Source organism: Dromiciops gliroides, chromosome 2, assembly GCF_019393635.1.
Source record: "Dromiciops gliroides isolate mDroGli1 chromosome 2, mDroGli1.pri, whole genome shotgun sequence".
In the NCBI taxonomy this organism is placed as follows: domain Eukaryota; kingdom Metazoa; phylum Chordata; class Mammalia; order Microbiotheria; family Microbiotheriidae; genus Dromiciops; species Dromiciops gliroides.
The window spans coordinates 239,693,359-239,714,369 of record NC_057862.1 but is presented as its reverse complement, the minus strand read 5'-3'; the positions used below and the strand labels follow the sequence as shown (position 1 = coordinate 239,714,369).

General features: G+C 41.9%; 1 protein-coding gene across 4 annotated transcripts in view; it reads left to right on the top strand.

The window, feature by feature from the left end:
• Nucleotides 1–21,011, top strand: part of RGS6 (regulator of G protein signaling 6) — a 717,500-nt gene that overhangs the window by 683,705 nt on the left and 12,784 nt on the right. For 2 of the 4 annotated variants that reach the window (XM_043985441.1, XM_043985440.1), the window contains one exon: nucleotides 14,528–14,594. The exons of the other annotated variants lie outside the window; for them this stretch is intronic. In XM_043985441.1, the coding sequence (XP_043841376.1) occupies nucleotides 14,528–14,594 (67 nt within the window). The remainder of the gene's footprint in view (nucleotides 1–14,527; nucleotides 14,595–21,011) is intronic. 4 annotated transcript variants of the gene reach the window in all.

Here is a 21,011-nt window from a genome sequence, read left to right as displayed (position 1 = left end):
AAGGACACAAACCTAGTTTTCCTGACTCCAAGTTCAGTACTTTTTCCACTAGACTATTGTCTAGGATGCTCTTATTACCCCCAAATTCTATTATTCCATTCATCTTTGTGTTTTCAAGTTGTAGCTTATAGCCACAACAAAGATGGATGATGGGAGTTAAGAAGTCATCCAGTGCCCAATTAGACATGTGATAATAATGGTGTAATATTTTCATGTTTCTGCCAGAATTTAAGGCAAGGGACCAAAATATGGGGAGTTAGCAATGCTGAGTAATATATCCATAAAGAAATGGCAATACATGGGATTTGCAGAGTCCTTTCCCCAAGGAACTCAGCTTGTTTTCAGACGAGAGCTCTCAGAAAGGTGTCAGTGCCCACTCTGCCCACCCTTCCACAACTCCAGTCCCTAGCCACCCACACTATTCACTGGGGAAGGGAGATGTGTGCAGCATAGCTTGTGAATGCCCTGCCATGCTGAAGGAGAGCCATCTGGGAAGAGTTGCCTTTGGCATATTCAGAGCTGCCACATGATTTTCTTCCTGCCTCAATGCATCTTGGGTTCCCAGGGGCCCATCACCCATCAGAGTGAATGGAATATGGGCATTTGAGAGCCTCAGCAATAACAGTTATCCTACCTCCCCCTACCCCCCCCCCACACCCTCATGCTTAGCTTCTTTCATTGAGGAGAGAAAGCCTCGGACTAGTTTGTTGTTGCATCCATTTTAGAAATAGGTGAAGGGCAGCCCAGAGAACTTGAATTATCCTGGATGCTGTCGACTGTGAAAACAGAATTAGTAGCCAGAGGGGTCTGAATTGTTCTCCGAGATTCTAATTCCTTCTATCCCGAGATCCCCTCTCTTGGAAGGAGGAGTTCTCTTACAACTGATGCTGCAACCTGTGCCAGCGGAGAAGGTAGCCAAACTGTTCTCTCCTTCCGCTGTGTCCACTCTAACAGAAAACACAATGACACATTAGTTAGTCTCAAGGGTCAAGGAGCCAGTTTATGGGTGATAGCATGGGCTCTGTGGTGGGGGAAACTCCTGAGACCTACGTTAACTCCCCTAATTAACCCATTCCTTCTTTCTCCTTCACATGTGACTGCAAAGTCCCTTGCCTGTATTTTCCCCAGTCCTAATTTTCTGAGCAGTCAAGTACAAATCCAACCCCTCTGAGCCAAAAAGCACAGCTGTATGTTGGCAGCAGCTGATCTCAACTCCCAAACAGATCCTGCCAGTTGTTTTGGAAAGAAAGGCTTGTGGGAGGGAGGTGGGGGTGGGGGAGGGGAAGGGGAGATGAGATGAGATGAGATGAGATGAGGTGGGGGGGTCTATTTAAAGAGATAACCCATGACCTATTTTCCTCCCTCTCTCATCTCAGGAGAGACTTTCTCCTTGAATATGCCATGATGTCAGTAGCTACTCAGGAGAGAGGGGAAGGATTTTCAGTATGGTTGGCACCATAAGAACATAGATTTAGATCTGGAAGAGGTCGTCATATTCATTCCTCTCGTTTTCTAAATGAGGAAAGACTCAGAGGATATAGTAACTTGCCCAGGGTCCCACAGTTAATAAGTATCTGAAGCAGCATTTAAACTCAGGTCTTCCTGACTACAAGTTCTGTGCCAAAACATACATACATACATATACATGTATGTGTGTATGTACATGTGTATTATTATGTATTTTGTGTGTTGCTCACAAACAAAAGCTATTGTTTTAAGAGATATGAGTTTCTACCTCACCTATAGGGATCACCTGTCTTTGGGGAAAGGGGAAATCTTTGTTTAAAAAGAACAGATGGACAGGGGCAGCTAGGTGGGGCAGTGGATAAAGCACCAGCCCTGGATTCAGGAGGACCTGAGTTCAAATCCAGCCTCAGACACTTGACACTTACTAGCTTCATGACCTTGGGCAAGTCACTTAACCATCATTGCCCAGCAAGAAAGAAAGAAGGAAAGAAGAAAAGAGAGAGAGAAAGAAAGAAATTTAAAAGAAAAAGAAAAGATGTAGAACATAAGAATCTAGGGACAGCTAGGTGGTACAATGGATAAAGCACCGGCCCTGGATTCAGGAGGATCTGAGTTCAAATCCAGCCTCAGACACTTGACATTTACTAGATGTGTGACCCTGGGCAAGTCACTTAACCCTCATTGCCCCAACAAAAAAAAAGGAACATAAGGATCCAGTCTGATCTATTCAATACCAAGGCAGCCACACAAAGAAGATAGAAAACCAGGCAATATAACTACCAACTTCAGTGAGGACACGGATAAAAGTTATATTGACAGACCAAGGAGATATAAAACTGTAATCTCAAATGGAAGGACAGGAGCAAATGAAGGCATCTAGGTGTAAAGTAAAGGCACTGAAAACCATAAGAAAAAACCTAAGAGATGAAGCCACTGCCAGTTTTAGGAGAAAGTAGGACAAAAGGAAAGCTGCCTGGCATTGTGTAACTGAAGACTAAGGTGCAGAGCCAGAAGGGACCCTAGAAACCATCTCCCTCTAGGGGATCTTGTCTACTCTCATAGATTCAACTATCAGTTCTATGTGAATGACTTCCTAAGTTATACATCCAGCTGCCATTTCTCTTCTGAGCTCTAGTCTCACATTTCCAGTTACCTCCTGGACCCCTCTAGCTAGATGGGCTCTACTCGTCTCAAACCAGAACTCAGTACCCTAAACCCACCTCTCCTCTAACTTTCCTATTTTTAATGAGAACTTCTCTTCTTCCAATCACCTGCGTTTCTTGGACCTAGGAGTAAAACTTCGCTTCTCACTCTCACTCACCACTGCTTATCTAATCATTGGCTAAGTCTTGACTCCACCTTCTCAACATCTCTCACATTCAGTCAATCAACAAGCATTTGTGGGGGCAGCTAGGTGGCGCAGTGGATAAAGCACTGGCCTTGGATTCAGGAGGACCTGAGTTCAAATCCAGCCTTAGACACTTGACACTTAAGTAGCTGTGTGACCCTGGGCAAGTCACTTAACCCTCATTGCCCTGCAAAAATTAAAAAATAAAACAAAAAAGGGGCAGTTAGGTGGCACAGTGGATAGAGCACTGGCCCTGGATTCAGGAGGACCTGAGTTCAATTCCGGCCTCAGACACTTATCACTTACTAGCTGTGTAACCCTAGGCAAATCACTTAACCCCAATAATAATATTCAACAAGCATTTGTTAAGAGCCTACTATGCACTAGGTACCGTGCTAAGTGCTAGAGAAGAAAAGATTAAAGTGAATAGTCCCTGCCTTAAAAGAGTTTATGTTCTAACAAAGGATACAATCCCTACACATATCAGTACAGAGCAGTTAGATATAGCACAGTGGATAGAGTCAGACTTGGAGTCAGGAAGACCAGAGTTCAAACCTGACCTTAGCCACTTATTAGTTGTGTGACCTTGAGCAAATCTCCTAACTTCTAACCTCTGTTTGCTTCAGTTCCCTTATCTGTAAAATGGAAATAATAATGGTACCCACCTCCCAGGTTGTTATGATGATCAAATGAGATGCAAAGTTCTCAGTACAGTGCCTGGCACATAGTAGGTACCATAAAAATGTTATTAGCTGGGGGCAGCAAGGTGGCACAGTGGATAAAGCACTGGCCTTGAATTCAGGAAAACCTGAGTTTTGTGACCCTGTGTGACCCTGGGCAAGTCACTTAACCCTCATTGCCCCCACCCCCCAAAAAACAACAAAAAACCCAAAAATGTCATTAGCTATTAGTATTGGTATACGCAAGATCCATACAAAAATAGGTGCAAAGTAGGGGAAGATGCTATTGACTTTGGGGAGGAGAGGAAACAGAAAAGGAGTAGTGCAGAAGATGGAGCTTATGTTGTGTCTTAAAGGAAACAGGGATTACACAGTGTGAGAAAGGAGACCATTCTGGGCTTGGGATATGGATAGCCAGCAGAGAGTTAGAAAATAGAACATCATGTATGAGGATGTTATGTTATCTCAATTCTGATGAGTGGGGATCACGTGACAGGGAGTAATGTTTAAGAAGACGGGACAGATAGAAAGGAATTAGATTGTGAAAAGCTTTCCATGCCAAAGAGAAGAATGTATATTTGATCTTAAAGATGCTGGAGAAGACTTTTGAGAGTCCCTTGGACAGCAGGGAGATCAAATCAGTCAGTACTTAAAGAAGTTAATTCAGACTGTTCTTTGGAAGAACAAATACTTAAGCTGAAGTGTAAATACTTTGGCCACATGATGAGAAAACAGGACTCAGAAAACACCCTGATGTTGGGAAAGATTGAAGTCAAAAGGAGAAGGGGACAGGAGAGAATGGGATGGATAGATAGTGGCTTGGAAGCAATGAACATGAGCTTGGAAAGACTTCAAGAGATAGTGGAGGAGGGGCAGCTAGGTGACACAGTGGATAGAGCACCAGCCCTGGATTCAGGAAGACCTGAGTTCAAATCCAGCCTCAGACACTTGACAAATTACTAGCTGTGTGACCCCGGGCAAGTCCCTTAACCCTCATTGCCCTGCAAAAAAAAAAAAAAAAAGAAACAGAAACAAAAGCAAAAGCAAAAGCAAAATCACTCTGGCAGCTGTATGAAGAATAGATTGGAGAGAGGAGAAGCTTAAGTCCAGGAAATGAATTAGGAGGCTATTGCAGTAGTGAAAGAAAATTTGATGAGGGATGAGCCAAGATAGTTGCTATGATTCAAGATAAGAGGAGGTATATAAGAAATAGGGTAGATAGAAGATTTGGCAATTGATGGTCTACGTGGGATGAGTGAAAGTGAGAAGTCAAGGACGCCTCTGAGGGGACTGGAAGGATGATACCTTCAGCAGTAAAAGGAAAGTTTTGAAGAGGGATATATTTCAGTGAAAAGACAAATTTTGTTTTGAACATTGCAAGTTTGAGATGCCCAAAGGATGTCCAGTATGAAATGTCCAATAGACAGTTTGTGATGCAGATTGAAGCTCAGAAACAAAGTGAGCTTATGGATGAAGAGATATGAAAGTCATCAGTATTGAGTTGATAATTGGGTTTATAAGGTCACCAAGGGAGAGAGTGAAGGAAGAAGATGAGTAGAGAGAGAATGAAATGAGGGCAGATTTTATGAAAACCCAGAGAGAAGGGAATATTCAGGAGGAGTGGCTGGTCAATACTGTCAAGTGTACCTGATCAAGATGGAGAAAGGGCCACCAGAATTGGTCACTAAGGTATCACGGATAACTGTGGAGAGAGGATTTTGAGTTCTAATAGTGTCAGAAGCCAGATTCCATAGGGGTTAGAAAAGAATGAGGAAAAAAGAAGTGGAAAGTCTAACTGTGGATAGCTTTTTGAGTGTGTGTGTGGGGGGGCAACAGGGGTTAAGTGACTTGCCCAGGGTCACAACAGCTAGTAAGTGTCAAGTGTCTAAGGGCCGATTTGAACTCAGGTCTTCCTGACTCCAGGGCCAGTGCTTTATCCACTGCACCACCTAGCTGCCCCCTTGTGGATAGCTTTTTCAAGGAATTTAGTTGAAAGGGGGAGGAGAGATACAGCATTAAAGCTATGGGGGGATTGTAGGATCTACATGGGCCTCTTTATAGGCATCAGGGAAGGAACCAGTGGATAGATTGAAGATTTTAAAGAAAATGTAATAGTGGGAGACAATCTGCTAGAGAAGAGGAAGGGGCTGCCTCTGCAAGGAGAAGGGCCAAGTGTTCATAAGAGATCAAAGGTGGAGATAATGAGAGGTGATGTCAAGAAGTTGTCAAATGAGAATGCCTATGATTTTCTTGGAGAAGTTGTTGCTGTTAGTCCTTCATTCTAGAAGAAGACCGTGACATTGGGGTGATGTCATGGCTGGCAGTGAATTGGATTTAAGTGAGGGAGGGCTGTAAAGGGTCACCAACCTCACTCTCTCCTCCAGAGCCTTCTGGGTGGGAAGATATACATCAGGACGACTGGAGATGGCCGTGGATGTTTTAAGGCAACTGGGGCAAAAGTGACTTGCCCAGGGTCACACAGCTAGTGTCAGAGGTGAGATTTAAACTTCAGGTCCTTTTAACTCTAGGGCCAGTGTTCTATCCCCTATGATACCTAGCTGCCCCCAATGCTTTTTCTTGGAAAAGTATGAGGGGAGAAGAGTGGGGGAAAGGGGAGAGCAGGTGAAAAGTACTGGGTGAGACGAGTATAGAAGAGGATGAGAATAGCTACATCACCCTATGTGTACACATATCACAACCACCCTAGTCCAACTCTTACCACTTCTCTCCTGGACTATTATAATACCCTCCTAATTAGCCTGTTGGCATCCAGTCTCTCCTCTCTCCAATCCATCTACCAGATAGCTGTCAAATTGACATTCTTAAAGTATTAGTCTGACCATGTGACTTCTCAAGGAGATTCAGTGGTTCCTCATTGCCCTTGGGATAAAACACTTTGTCCTTTGTTTGGTATTTTAAGTTTTCCTTTATCTGGGAATGTATCATATGCCCCTGCTAGAATATAAGCCCCTCGAGGACTGGGACTGTCTCACTATTGTCTAGGTATTTGTCAAGTATCTGACTCATAATAAGCACTTTTAAAATGCTCAGTAATTGATGCAGTCCAACTCCTTCTTTTAAAGATAAGGAACCTGAGAATAAGGAAAAGGGGGGATAACTTTCCCAAAACCACATATCTATTAATCAGAACCACTAGGATTGAGACTAAAACCAAGGATTGAGAGTTTAAGAATCCTAAAAGACTAACAAATTCAACACTCCCTTTGAGGACCCAAGACCCACACTACAACTAATAATATAAAATGGGATGATACAAACAGTATGTGACAATGTGGAAGAGTGAACTGAGCATCAGAGTAGGGACCAAGAAACCTGGGTTTGAGTCCCAGTTCTGACTCTTAACAGTGTTGATCATGAGCATGTCACTTCTCTTACCTAAGCTTCAGTTTCCCCCAGTATAAAATGGAGATGATTATACTACCTTGCAGAGTTGTGAGGAAAGTGCTTTGCAAATTTTAAAGCACCTTGTGGATGTGAATCATTATTACTATTTCTATACTTGTTTGCATGATGCCTTGGCACATAGTCAACACTTTAAATGACTTTTGGTTGATTGATTCAAAAATGGGCATCATGGTATGGTTGAAGAATAGTGGGTTTGGAGACAGGAAATATGGTATTGAAGGGAAGTTCAGTAAAGATAATATTCTGAAACAACATTGCATCATGGTCAAGAAAATAGCTCAGAGGAGTTCCAGTTTGGGAATTTGGACCGAAGGTTAATATACTGGAGGCTGAGATGAATGTCAAGAAATTAACCAAAGGGTCTCCAGATGTTCCCTAAGAGAAAGGCCAGTTAGTGTGATGTTTATGTCTGGCCCTTTCTGGGAAGGGGATGCTCAGATATTAAATGGATGCCCGATTGTTTTGAAATATTTGGACAAAGGCAGGAGGAGCATGACTATGTGGGGCTGAAGGATATTGATATGGGTAGCATGACCCTGAGGCAGAAGCTGACTGCAGTGTTGGCAACACCCAGTGGAAACTATGCCATCTGTGGCATAGCACTGTGTTCTGAGGGGGTGAGTTTAGACAGGGCTGGTCATACCCTCCCTTCCAGTCCTCTGAAATAATGTATTGATCCTCCTGTCCAAGCAACCAAAGCCTGGAAATTATGCTGGCCCATCCACCCAGACCAGATTGTGTGTCTGTAGGGGGAACAGTGCATTTTTCACTAGTATGGCTCATGTGACTAAACTGAATGTTGGCAAATGGATCCCCAACACCTTTGGGGGAGATCACTAGTATCATTCTAGAGGGTTCTCTCCATGGATTGATGAACATTTTCATCTGACTTAGATGACATAGAACCTATGTAGATGACAAACTCAGAAGGTTAGTGAACTGGGTACACTTGGGAAAAGGCACTTAATTTTCCTAAATTTCCTCAGCTGTCAAAATGAGATCATGCTATAGCATAAATTTTAGGCTGGAAGGGAACTTAAGAGGTCATCCAATCCAACTCCCCCATTTGACAGAGGAGGAAACTGAGGGACAAAGAGGGTGCGATTTCCCTAAGGTCACACAAGGCCTCTGTGTCAAATCCATGACCTGTTCTTCTGCTTCACATTGCCTCCTAGATAACCTGGGAGGTCCCTTTCTGCTCTAAATCTTTGCTCCCCTGATCCCAATGTGGCAGAGTAGAATCCAAACTCAGAATCTCCATGGACCTAAATCAATGGGTACAAACAAACAAAAAGTGTGTATTGGGTGGGTGGGGAGATATAAAATATAACTGAAAAATACATACAGAATTCTCTATTTGTATTTCAACACACATTTGTTAAGCTCTTTCTCCATGCAAAAATCCTGAGCAAGTGAACAGAGTTCAAGAAATCATTTGTGCAAGTTCAGGATGGGGAATATCTGACTTGACAGCAATTTCATATAAAAAGACCTTGAGGTTTTAGTTGATTACATGCTCAGCATGAGATAGCAGTGTGATTGTTGTAAGGCTACGATGATCCTGGGCTATCACTGATAAAAACATAGCATCTAACTCAAGGGAAGTAATGCCTCCTTTGTACTCTACCAGGGAATAATGTTCCTTCTTCTCCTACATGTTGTGTGTGTGTGTGTGTGTGTGTGTGTGTGTGTGTGTGTGTGTGTGTGTGTGTACTGTGATATTTGGCTACAGAAGTCTAATTTTAATACAGTCTAAAAGGGTAAAGCAAGATGGTGGCATGGTAGATAGAGCACTGGGTCAGGAAAATCTGAGCTCAAATCTTAGCTCAGACACTTGGCTAGTTGTGTGATCTTGGGTTAAATCACAACCTCTGCCTCAGTTTCCTCATCTATAAAGTGGAGGTAAGAACTGAAGCATCTAAAATGGGGATGATGATGGTGGTTGTGATAATAATAGCACCTCCCTCCCAGGGTTGTTGTAAAGAGAAATTGAGGTAGTATTTATAAAGTGCTTTGCCAGCCTTTACTTTTGTTGTTGTTGTTCAGCCATGACTGACTCTTTTTGATCCCATTTGGTGTTTTCTTGGCAAAGATACTGGAGTGGTTTGCTCTTTACTTCTCCAGCTCATTTGACAGATGAGGAAATTGAGGCAGAGTTAAGTGACTTTTCCAGGATCACACAGCTAGTAAGTGTCAGAGGCCAGATTTCCTGACTCCAGGATCTGACTCTATCCATTTCACCACCTAGTCACCCAAGCTTTTACTTAAATGCTAGTTATTATGATGGTAATGATGAGTGTTAGGCTGAGGATACTTTGCCTGGAGGAAATAAGACAGTGGGAGTTGGAAACTGTTTTTTTTTTTTTAAATATTAAAGGGTTGACATCAAAATATAGTAGATTTATTCCCCCATTGTTCCAGATGCATCAGAAGGTAGAAGTGACTTCAAAATCAACTTCTTCATATACAAAGACAGAGACAGAGTGCCACAGTGGATAAAGGACAGACTTTGGAGTCTGGTAGACCTGACTCCAAGTCCTGACTCTGACACATGCTTACTAAGTGACGGGGAACAAGTCAGGCAACTCTAAGACTTCAATACCCAAGGAGTTTTCAATATTTCCCACAGGACTAATGATAGGGAGAAACTTTATAACAATGAGAACTGCCCACAAGCAAAATAGTTTCCTCCAAAACATAATCAGCTCTGGGGCGGCTAGGTGGCGTAGTGGAATCTGGCCTCGGACACTTAAAACTTACTAGCTGTGTGACCCTGGGCAAGTCACTTAACCCCAATTGCCTCACTAAAAAAAAACAAAAAACAAAACAAAAAAACAAAAACAAAAACAAAACCCCATAATCAGCTCCTTGTCACTTGGAGTGATTACTTGGAAAAGACATTCCTGTCTTAAGTAGCTAACCTAGATCTTTCATAAATGTAGGATTTTGTGATTCAATAAGTGTTTATTGAAGAAATTTACTGTATTTCAGTGTATGAATTGTCAATATTGCACTCGTATTATAAACTAATTTATTTTATTTGAGAACGAAATGCTGACATTTAGGGTTAAATATGTATTAACATCAAGGACTCACTTCTCTAATATATGCCTACCTTATAGTAGGAGAAGCGAGATAACAATAACAATGACGATAATAACAACATCAACAACAGAAGATAGCTGGCATTTGTATAACTCTTTGAAGCCTGCAAAGAACTTTACAAATGTTATCTCATTTGGTCCTCGGTAGACCAACCAAGGGAAGAGGGACAGTTTGGGGGAGTAGATTTGTCTTCAGATGTCAGCCATGCCTTTTTCAAAGTCACAGCTGGAGCTGTGCTCTGAGCTGTGGTGCTCTCTTCTCAGAGAGCGAAAATGAGATCACTGAGCCAGAACACAAGAGCCCTCATTTTTGTTTGGTTTGGTTTGTTTTGGGGGGGGTTTATTTTGTTTGTTTGTTTGTTTGTTTTGGCAGGAGAAGCTTAGGCAGCTGCACTGCAGTGGGGTGGCAAGCATTGGTAGGGTGTGGTCAGGGGTGGGCACTTGCTGACTGTGGGTTGCATGGCCCAGGAGGTAGAGAACAAAAGAATCTTGTGGCTCTTCTGGGAGAGAGCAAGGCCATTTGTTTTTTTGCTCATTATTAGTAGCAGGTATCAGGTAAACAATTTAGGAGCAGAAAATGTTTTAGAACAGCTAACGTGGAACATACCTTTAGTGCTTCAGTCCTGTGAGGCTACCCATCCTGGGACCCCCTGCTTGTTATATTCTTTCTTCTACAACTAATGAATTCTTGCCTTAGAAACCCATCCCCTACCTAGCCCAGTGGTTGGCACAAACCAAAGCAGGGGAAATAATCATCTCTTTCACATATATACCCTTTGCAGCTGTCTGGAGGAACCAATCCAATTGAAAGTGACACTACCTTCTCTCTCAGTCTTCTTCAAGAATGCTTCTAGCTAATCATGGGATTGTATAATTATGGTTATTACAGCTACTATTTTCCCTTTTCTTTCCTTATTCCTAAAGTCTTTGAGGCTTCTCATTAAACATGGTAATCCCAATAAAGTCAGCAAAGTTTTAATAAGACATTTTAAAAGGTAAACATTAAAAGTCCAGTCAGTATGTGTTTTTATCATATTCTCAGACATTACTTCAACTCTGTCAGCATTTCTTCATGTCTAAAAACAAGAGAGACACACACAGAGAGAGAAACAGAATAAGAACAAGAACAAGAAGTCGGGACAGCTAGGTGGCACAGTGGATAAAGCACTGGCCCTGAATTCAGGAGGACCTGAGTTCAAATCCAGCCTCAGACACTTGACACTTACTAGCTGTCTGACCCTGGGCAAGTCACTTAACCCCAATTGCCTCACCAAAAAAAAAAGAAGAAGAAGAGGAGGAGGAGGAACAAGAGGAGAAGTAGGAGAAGGAAGAAGAGTCCATGAGGACTCTAAGACTCTTTCATTGGATTGGGGAAACCCATTTCCTGCCATGACCCTAAACCTTCTGGTTTAGTCATATGATATTTAGGAACAGTGAATATCTAAAGGCAAATATTTATAAGAAAAGGGATTGAGAATCAAGCAGAGAGAGGCCAGTGTAGAGGGCCAACCCTCTCCTGCCCAGCATCCAAAAATACCACTTGAATAATGTCAAGAGGGTCATTAAATGTGTACAGTTAGGTATGAGATGGCATTTATCTGACACATAAAACTGGAAACTTGTGAAGAGATCATCCAAAATGTACCCCAAGTTAGACATCTGCAGCAAATAGTTTTCATGGAACTTTTGTCTTGCCATGGGTCATTGTAAATTTGGAGTTGAGAAATATTAAAAGCCCTGCTATAATCAATAATGAATAGATTCAGTGTAAGCAGACTCCTAAATATGTGGAGATGCTTATCCTGCTATTTGAGAGTAATATGTGCTCATATTACTCATATGCCAGACAAAGATAATTGTACAGCTTCATCTCCTAGCATTTTTGATCCCATAAGGTTAAGTCAAAGCAAAGCAACAAGTACTTATCAAGTACTTGCTATGTACCAGGCATTCAGGATGACTTGAGTTCAAATCTTGCCTCAGATACTTACTAGCTGTGTGATTCTATGCAAGCCACTTAATCTCTGTTTGCTTTATCCACCGGAGAAGGAAATGGCAAATCACTGCAGTATCTTTGCCAAGAAAACCCACAGTATGGATCCACAGGGTCAAGAAAAGTCAAACACGACCTAACAACAATGTACCAGGCACTGAGTTAAGTGCTGGGGATACAAAGAAAGACGAAAACAATTCCTTTATTCCAGGAGCTCACAGTCTAGGAGGAGACAGCATGCAAAAGACTATGCACAAATGGGATATGTACAGGATAAATTGGGGATAGGAAGGCACTAGTATTAAAGGGATCAGGAAGGGCTTCCTATAGAAGGTAGAATTTGAACTGGGACTTGAAGAAAGCCAGGAAGCATAAAAGAAGAGGGAAGATAGAGTTCCAGGCCCAAAGGAGCAGCCAAATGAAATGCACCAAGCTGGAAGATGGAGTGTTCCGTGCAAGGAATAGCAAGAAGGCCAGAATCGTCGGATCATTGAGTTTATGGAAAGGAGTAAGGTATAAGAAGACTGAAAAAGTTGGAAAGGGCCAGGTTATGAACAGCTTTAAAAGCCAAACAGGGGATTTGATATTTGATCCCGTAGGCAATAGGGAGCCACCAGTTTACTGAATAGAAGAGTAAAATGAGTTTTCTTACATCGTACCTGTATTTTCCTAAAGAAAAGAACCAGAAAAGGATATTTTCTGTACCCTAGACCAGTGGTGGAAAATACCATTTGTAAGAATCTTGCAGGCATATTGGAAAACCACATTAATATTTTCTAGGTTTTATTGTGTTTTTATTTTTTTAAAAATATTTCTGAATTACATTTCAATCTTGTTTGGTATAGTCAGAAGTGTTCGGCAGATTGCAGCCTGTGGCTGCATGTTTGACATCCTTAGACTTCTCACATAGCTGCTATATTGCTTCTCAGTCACTTCTTTCTACCACTACATTGGCCATTTAGCTCAGTCTTCTGGTTCTTTCATATCGGCTCAGTGAGCTGTTCTTCCTAATCCATCTGTGACGATCAAGTTATTTCTTGAATCATTCTACACCATGATGTGTTTACTAAAGTATGGCCTATGCTGTGATTGTCTTGTCCTCACTGGGACATTGGAGAAAACGTTCTGATTGGCTGTTGCCAATTCACCGCCTTGGGGTTCATCAAGTCTTGGCTGTTTCAGCCTCTTCATTGAACCATCTATCTTACTACTCATGGTGTTGGAGTTTGCTTTGATTTAAATTTAAATTTAAAGCAATTAATTTCAGTTTTAATTTTAAATCTAACTTTTTTTTTAAAAGTCATGAGTAAAGAAGCATGAGCCATCCAGTTTCCTACCTGAAAGCTGAACTAGCTTTAGTATCTTTATAAGCAACACTTTTGTTGGTAACAGAAGACAACAGGTAATATTCATATTCTCCCTCCCCCTCCCACCCCACAATGATCTATATCCCTTTAAGGATTCCAAGGGCCAGTTTTTGTCCAAGCCTAGAAGAAGACAGGCTACAGTGCTGAATAGACCAATTTTGTCCCTAACCCTGATTCCTTAAGCTAGTGGGCATGTAGGCCTATCCCACTTTGAGGAAGTAAAGAAAGTACCAGTTGTTAAATTACTAAGAGTAAATGTCAAACAAAAAAGTTTTTTTTTTTTTAAATAGTAAATGTCACTCCAAGACATTTGGAAGAGATCAAAGGAAAAGAGAGAAGATCAGAGCCAGGAAGTCCTTCCAGGGACTTTTTATAGATAGATAAAGCACAAATTACTTACTATTTGCCAGCCACTGAAGCATAAGAACATCTGCCCTCAGGAAACTTACATTCTAATGGAGAAAGACAACCCACACAGGGGAGCTAGAAGTAAGGGTTGGGGCAGCCAGGTGGTGCAGTGGATAGAACAAAGGGCCTGGAGCCAGCAAGACCTGAGTTCAAATCTTACCTCAGACACTTACTAGCTGTGTGACCTTAAGCAAGTCACTTGATGCTATTTGCCTCAGTTTCCTCATCTGTAAAATGAACTAGAGAAGGAAATGGCAGTATCCTTGCCAAGAAAACCCCAAATGGGATCGCGAAAAGTTGGACACAACTGAATGACAAAAAATTGTATACCACTGCTATTTTTCAATGACTGGCATCCTGGGTGCCTGCACCTCAACTATATAATCGGTCATGTTATTGCTTATACAGATTACCCATAACATTTATGCTTGTGCATGCATGCATGACAAATATTTGCATATTGCATGTATATATGTGTGTACAATGCCTGCTATGCTAGACTGAGCTATCATCCTATATGTACAGTGTATGGTAGTGAATATACTGTATACTCTACATTGGCATGAGCATCAGCTGTATATGCCTCTTCTGTGTGCTGTAAATACCTGTTGCATGTTCTGCATGCCTGCTGCCTATTGGTATCAATGTAGGGGCTCCTCTAGAACAATAGGTATTCACAGTTTCCATTGGATAAGTTATTCTTCACTTCCCTTCCTAAAAACCCCATTGCATAGTGCTGCTGGCGCAGAGTAAGACTGGCTACCGCGTTTCACCCCAGAGGTGGCTACCTTCCAGCAGCCGGTGAGTGATCCCTCTATCTCTAACGGTCTGTCCTATGCTTTGGGATCCTTTGAATGGAAGGTACTCTGGAAATGAAAAGAATGATCGGTCTGTTGCCTCCTCTCTTCCCTCCCTGCTTTCACGGGTGTGTCGCCTCATGCATTTATTCCTCTGTGTCTGTCTGTTTCACCATAGCTTCCTGCCCTGGTTGACACTGGTGACAACTTTTCCATCTTCATACCCAAGACAGTGACGCTTTGGAGTGAGCTTCTCCTTCAGGATATTGGTCAGGAGCTGAGTAAAGAATTCCCATAGCAGAGCACCAGTTCAGAATTTAAAATTCAGCTAGTCACCAGATAGATTAAGAGTAGGGAGGGATGTTGGAGGTCATTGAGTCCAACCTCCTCCTTTTACAGATGAAGAGCCTAAAAGCAGAGGCTAAGTGACTCGTCCAAGGTCACACAAGAGCAGAGTCATGTTCTCAGGTTCCAAATCCATTGCTCTTTCTAAAATACCGTTCACTGAGGTCTCTTAGTACCTTTCCCATCCACTCCACTAACAAAGTCAGGCAGAAGTCCATCCACTTGGGGAATATCTTTTAGATCCATTATCTTCCCCCTTTGTTACCATTGATCTATAAAGGATGCAAGACTCCTCTGTTGGGTAAAACAGTAAAATCCCATAGGAAATAAAGATCCCTATCCCTTTCTGCCAGATTGCAAGCAAAATGAGCTTTTGAGATTCATTGCTTTGTGGCAACTCTTTAGGAAAGCTTTGTAGGGATGACCAAAACCAAGAAAGAGTAACCAAGTGGTTTAAGATTAGATGCTTTGAAGCATCCCTTTTAAAATGCTACTCTTGGGGGCAGTTAGGTGGTGCAGTGGATAAAGCAGTAGTTCTGGATTCATGAGGACCTGAGTTCAAATCTGGCCTCAGACAGCTGTGTGACCCTGGGCAAATCACTTAACCCTCATTGCCCCGAAACAATAAGCAAACAAACAACTAAATAAATAAATAAATAAAAATTGTTACCTCATTTGTACAATAACAACATTTAAGAGAACTTTTAAATTTAAAATGCTACTCTAAGTACCCCCAGCTCCATACTTGTTATACTTCCATGGAGGATGGTTCTGAGAGATGCTTAAATTGATCTCATTCCAATCCCCCACATTCCAGGGTAGGAAAAATAGGAAAGGGGAGAAAGCCCTGTCCTAGATCTGTTTGTACCAACATGGATGTTAATCCAAACTGTTGTTTCCTCTCAAAGCTTGACGCTTCATTGAGCTTCAGCAGGATGACCTTGACCTTTGCTTTGGAGATGGCCCTTGTGGCTCTCGTAGGGGAAAGCTGCGGGAGGGCTGGCTAACAAGAAACCCAGATGGCGCACACACGCTCGGGTGACACACGTCCTAATAGATTGTGAGCATGTGGGAAAGGTGGACAATATCCCACAGGGTTCTGGGAAAATTCCATCTTGCAAACCTTGCATAATGAGCAGAGGATCCATAAGACCAGTAGCTGCCACTTTGATCTTTTCCAGAAAGTTTCAGGAGCAGCAACGTAGCATAAGAGATGGTGAGCTTGCCTCAGAGCTCAGAGTCCCGGGTCTGACCATGTGACCCTGGACGAGTCAATTAATGTCTCAGTGCTCTGGGCAACTCCCTGTGAAGGCAGAGCTGCACACAAATGGAAAGGAAGTTTCCTCCTCAAGAGTCCTCTATATGGATGAAAGCACAGGTCCAGTCCCCCTGTCTGTAGCCTTCTTATAAACAAATTTGAGTTGGCCATCTTTTCAGCAGCCCAATTCAGGAGTTCCTCTAACACCCTAGATGAGAGTAACACCTAGCACTTTGTCATGGCCATCACCATTGGCCGCACAACTGAAAGGGGTCGCCATGTTTCCTCAATTGCTAGCATATCACTTCTCCCCAATGAGCTGAAGCTTCTGGGCTAGATTCAGTTTCAGAATGGGGAATATAGGCTAGGAAGAGCTTGCCACATAAAGCTTCTTATGACTAAAGACTTTTACTAATTTGGTCGAACTTTCTTGTTAAGTTCTCTGATCAGAGACAGTTGGTCTTCAGCTCAATATAAACTCCTTTTACAAAAGGCAGTTAGGTGGTACAGTGGTTAGAAAACTGGGCCTGAAGTCAAGAAGACTTGAATTTAAGTCCAGCGTCAGGAAGCAGCTATGTGACCCTTGGCAAGCCACGTAACCTTTGTATGCCTCAGTTTCTGAATATGTAAAAAAGGGATAATAATAGCACCTACTTCCCAGAGTTGTGAGATCATGTTTGAAAACTACTATATAAATTCTATTTGTTATCAAATTTGATGAACTTTATCACAAAAAAGGGGGAGGGAAGAAGAGAAAGAGCAATGCAATTTATTTTTTTTTTAAAGTGCAACACAGGGGCAGCTAGGTGGCCCAGTGGATAAAACACCAGCTCTGGATTCAAGAGGACCTGAGTTCAAATACGTCCTCAGACACTTGACACTTACTAGCTGTGTGACCCTGGGCAAGTCACCTAACCCTTATTGCCCTGAAAAATAAAATAAAATAAAATTGGGACAGCTAGGTGGCATAGTAGATAAAGCACCAGCCCTGGATTCAGGAGGACCTGAGTTCAAATACGTCCTCAGACACTTGACACTTACTAGCTGTGTGACCCTGGGCAAGTTATTTAACTCTCATTGCCCCACATAAAAGCAAAAATAAAATAAGATAAAATAAATGAAGTCTGACACAGTGGGTTTTTTTTTTCATTTTTCCCCTTTTATTTTAATACATATTTATGGAATAAAACAAACATTTCCATAATATAATACAATACAAAAAGATGATTGTAAATGAAACTGTAAACCTACTATGTACAACTTGCTATTCCTTTCAAATATTTAATGTCATTTATTCTTGATGAGAGAGATAAGAAGAAAGAGACCTAGGTAGTAGATGACCAGTGGTAGCTGGGTCAGAAGAACTGCCAAGTAAATGAAATATTCAAGGAACACACTGGTTCTTGCCATAATATTAGGGCTTTCCTACCTTTACCTTGCAAGGCCTCACTTAGAAGAGCACTGGATTTGAAGTTGGGAGACCTGGGCCCTACTTAGCCTCTGCTACTTACTAGTTGTGTAGCCTTGGGGCAAAGAACCTTCTGAGCCTCAGTTTCTTAATGCCTGAAGTGAGAATAATACATCAGCTCCCGGACAGGATCTTTGTGGGGACACCAGTTTACAAACTACAGAACACTAGAGAAATATGAGTCATAACTGTCAGATTTCTCTGGGCACACGTGGGAGGCAGGGAGGAAAGAAGTTTCCTACCCCCTGACAAAAGCTGACCTTTGAAAAGAGTGGCCTTGACTGTGAGGAAGAAAATAGGGAGAGAGAGGGCCCCAGAGTAGCCTATACAAAGCAGAAGAGTTGTAGACATAGCAAACACTACCAGTGAGGACTTTCTTAAGTTCATTAGCGAATAGCTGAGTTAAGGAGATGATTCAGCAAAAGTTAGAGCGGAAGTTGGTGTTTATTACATTGAAGTTCCAAAGCATTAGTTTCTCCCTTCCCTCCTGTCAGCCTCAGAAATCAATTTAAGTATGTTATTCAAGACATTCAGATTCCTTCTGAGAGTATGGAGCCAGACTCAGATATGCGAAACTACTGGTGTGTTTCACAGATTACCTGGTCTAGTTAGTTAATTTATCAGATCCAACTCCTGCCCCTGCCTTTCCCTTTTAAATACACATATACATATGCTGGGATTACTCTTCTCCCTCAGGGCTGTAGTAGGTTGGATCCTTCTGCTTTCCCCACCACCCAATGGCAGATATATCACTATGCCTACCCCTACTTTGTCAGTCTCCAATGAGAAATGAAAGGGATATGATGAAGACTTCCAATAGAACCTGCCTGAGTCTGTCTCTTGAGTGTTGGCCACCTAACCTTTATGCCTCAGAGGGTGGGTAAGGCATCCCAGCCTGCCCCAAGATGAGTTCATTGTTATCTTATGTCCATGGCCCCGAGTAATGTGAATAAACATTCTGATAGGCCTGCCAATGTGGTTTGGGAGAGAAACTTTCAGAAAATGAAGTGATCTGGAGAGAACTAACATGCCAGATGTCATACGTACATAACCAGAAATGCACATGGTCTGTTAAATAGTCAGTTCAGTCACACTAACCAAACTCTTTGAAGGGTTATGTCCATTATTTTTATTTGGACCATATATAATTCCCTATAACTTCAACTTGGTTTTAATTTATGTCGATTTGTTTGTTATCTCTTGATTTTCTGTTCATTAGTATTTTCTTCTTCCCTCCCCCAGTGGATTATTTTAAAACCCTTTTTTCACGTATAATTTGGCTTTCTTATTTTGTGTTTCTTATGTTTATAATGCGTCTACTTGTGGAAAAAATCTAATAAAGAGAATTTTTAAAAACCAAATTAAAATTCTCATTAGATATTGAGAGATCAGAAGACTTGGTAAGAGCAAAGGACCAAAATCTAGACCATGGGAACAAAATTTACCAAATTGCTGCCTTCTCATTACTCTGGTGTCAGGCCTTTCTATGCTTCAAAAAGGCAGCCCCTGTTCTAAAAATAAGGGATTTGACATGACACCGCCCCCCCCCAGTCAAATCTTCAGTTGCCCCCAAACCCAACTCCTAGTCTGGCTGTTGTGTGGGACCTTTGACAAACCATAATCCATTTCCTCAGTCTCTTCATGGGTAAAACAGTAACAACATCACCCAACATCTACTCTACTTAATTCAGATATTGGGAGGTCCAATGAGATAATAGATATGAAAGCACTCTGAAATACAGAGTGCTATAGAAAGATATAGTTATATTGTTTTTAATAATAAATATACATAGACCTCCTCTAGTCACAGGCCTAGATGGAACTACCATAGATTGTCTGAGTCACTTGTTCCTAAATAACCCCAAACAAATGGAATGTTCCATCTCTCAAGTCTTTTTAAAAATAAATTCTGTTGGGGGCAGGTAGGTGGCGCAGTGGATAAAGCACTGGCCTCGGATTCAGGAGGACCTGAGTTCAAATCCAGTCTCAGACACTTGACACTAGCTGTGTGACCCTGGGCAAGTCACTTAACCCTCGTAGCCCCGCAAAAAAAATAAATAAATAAATTCTGTTGGGTTTTTTTTGTTTATATATCACCTGAATTTCCCACTCTATCACTTCCCCCTACCTCTCCCAGAGAACTATCCCTTATAATGAAGAATTTTAAAAGAAGGGAGGAAAAGTTCAACAAAACTAACCAACATATTAAAAAAAAGTCTCAGGTATAATTCTACTGCAGAGCTTTACAATAACATTTTCTTTCCTTTTAGGAATTATCATGGTACTTTGAACAGCATTTTAACTTTCACTGTTCCATGCCTATTGTCCCCCAATTCTGTAAAACAGTGTATCCCCTATCTTTCCTTTGTTTCCCCAAGTGTTAAAGATGATCACCTCGCTGATATAAAATTATTGTCATAACAAAAACTTTCCCTACTTCCGTTTGCCTCTTTTTCTCTCATCAGTGGAGGGAACCAGGAAGGAAATAGTACCTGGCAGACAGATCACCTTTCAAGATCATGGCAAAGTGTCTTCTTTTCCTTGTCTTTCCCCCCTTAGCTCAGACCACAACAGGTCATCTAACTTTTCCTCTTTGTCCTTGCTGTCCTCTGAAGACATTGTGATTACTTCCATCTTTCCAACGCCATGTGGGAATCCAGAGCAAATTTGAATGTCTTACTACTATGCAACAGAATCACCCCTTGAGCCTCTAACTTCCTGACTACTGAAGTCACTTGTTCATTCAATCAAACACACATTCTTTTCCTGAAACAAATGAGGAAGAAAGGGGAGGAAAAAGCTTCCCCATCCTTTCAAACTGTGCTTTCAGCCAAAGAAAATTTTTCAGTAGGAAGTGTGAAAAACGCCCCAGTGGCACAAGAGGATGGTATGATTCCCAAGTCACTTTAGTTGATGGGATAGAATAAAAGGAAGAAAGAGAAGTGGGAAGGGGGAGGGAGGAGGAGGAGAGTGCTTCAGATTGGGTGGATTAAAAGCAATTACTTTTCCTGATCCTAGAAGCTGGGGATAGATGCCTAAATCAGCAGGGGGTGGGGAGTGTGTGTGTGTGGGTGGGGGGGGACAGAAAGAGAATAGAATTTATCCCCAAATTGAGATAAAACCAAGCAACTAAAAAAGAAGAAGATGTAGAAATTTCCAAGAGATGGCCCAGGCAACGATTGCATCCTGCTTTTAAACAATTTAAATTGAACTATCCCTCCCTACATTGAGCCAAAGGTCATGGTCACATCCTGGACTCAGTCCCACGGTGCAACCACTGTCTGTTCCTCCAGTTTTCCATAGAGCCCTATCCCCAGTGAAAAGCCCTCAGGTAAGTAAGTGACAGGAGC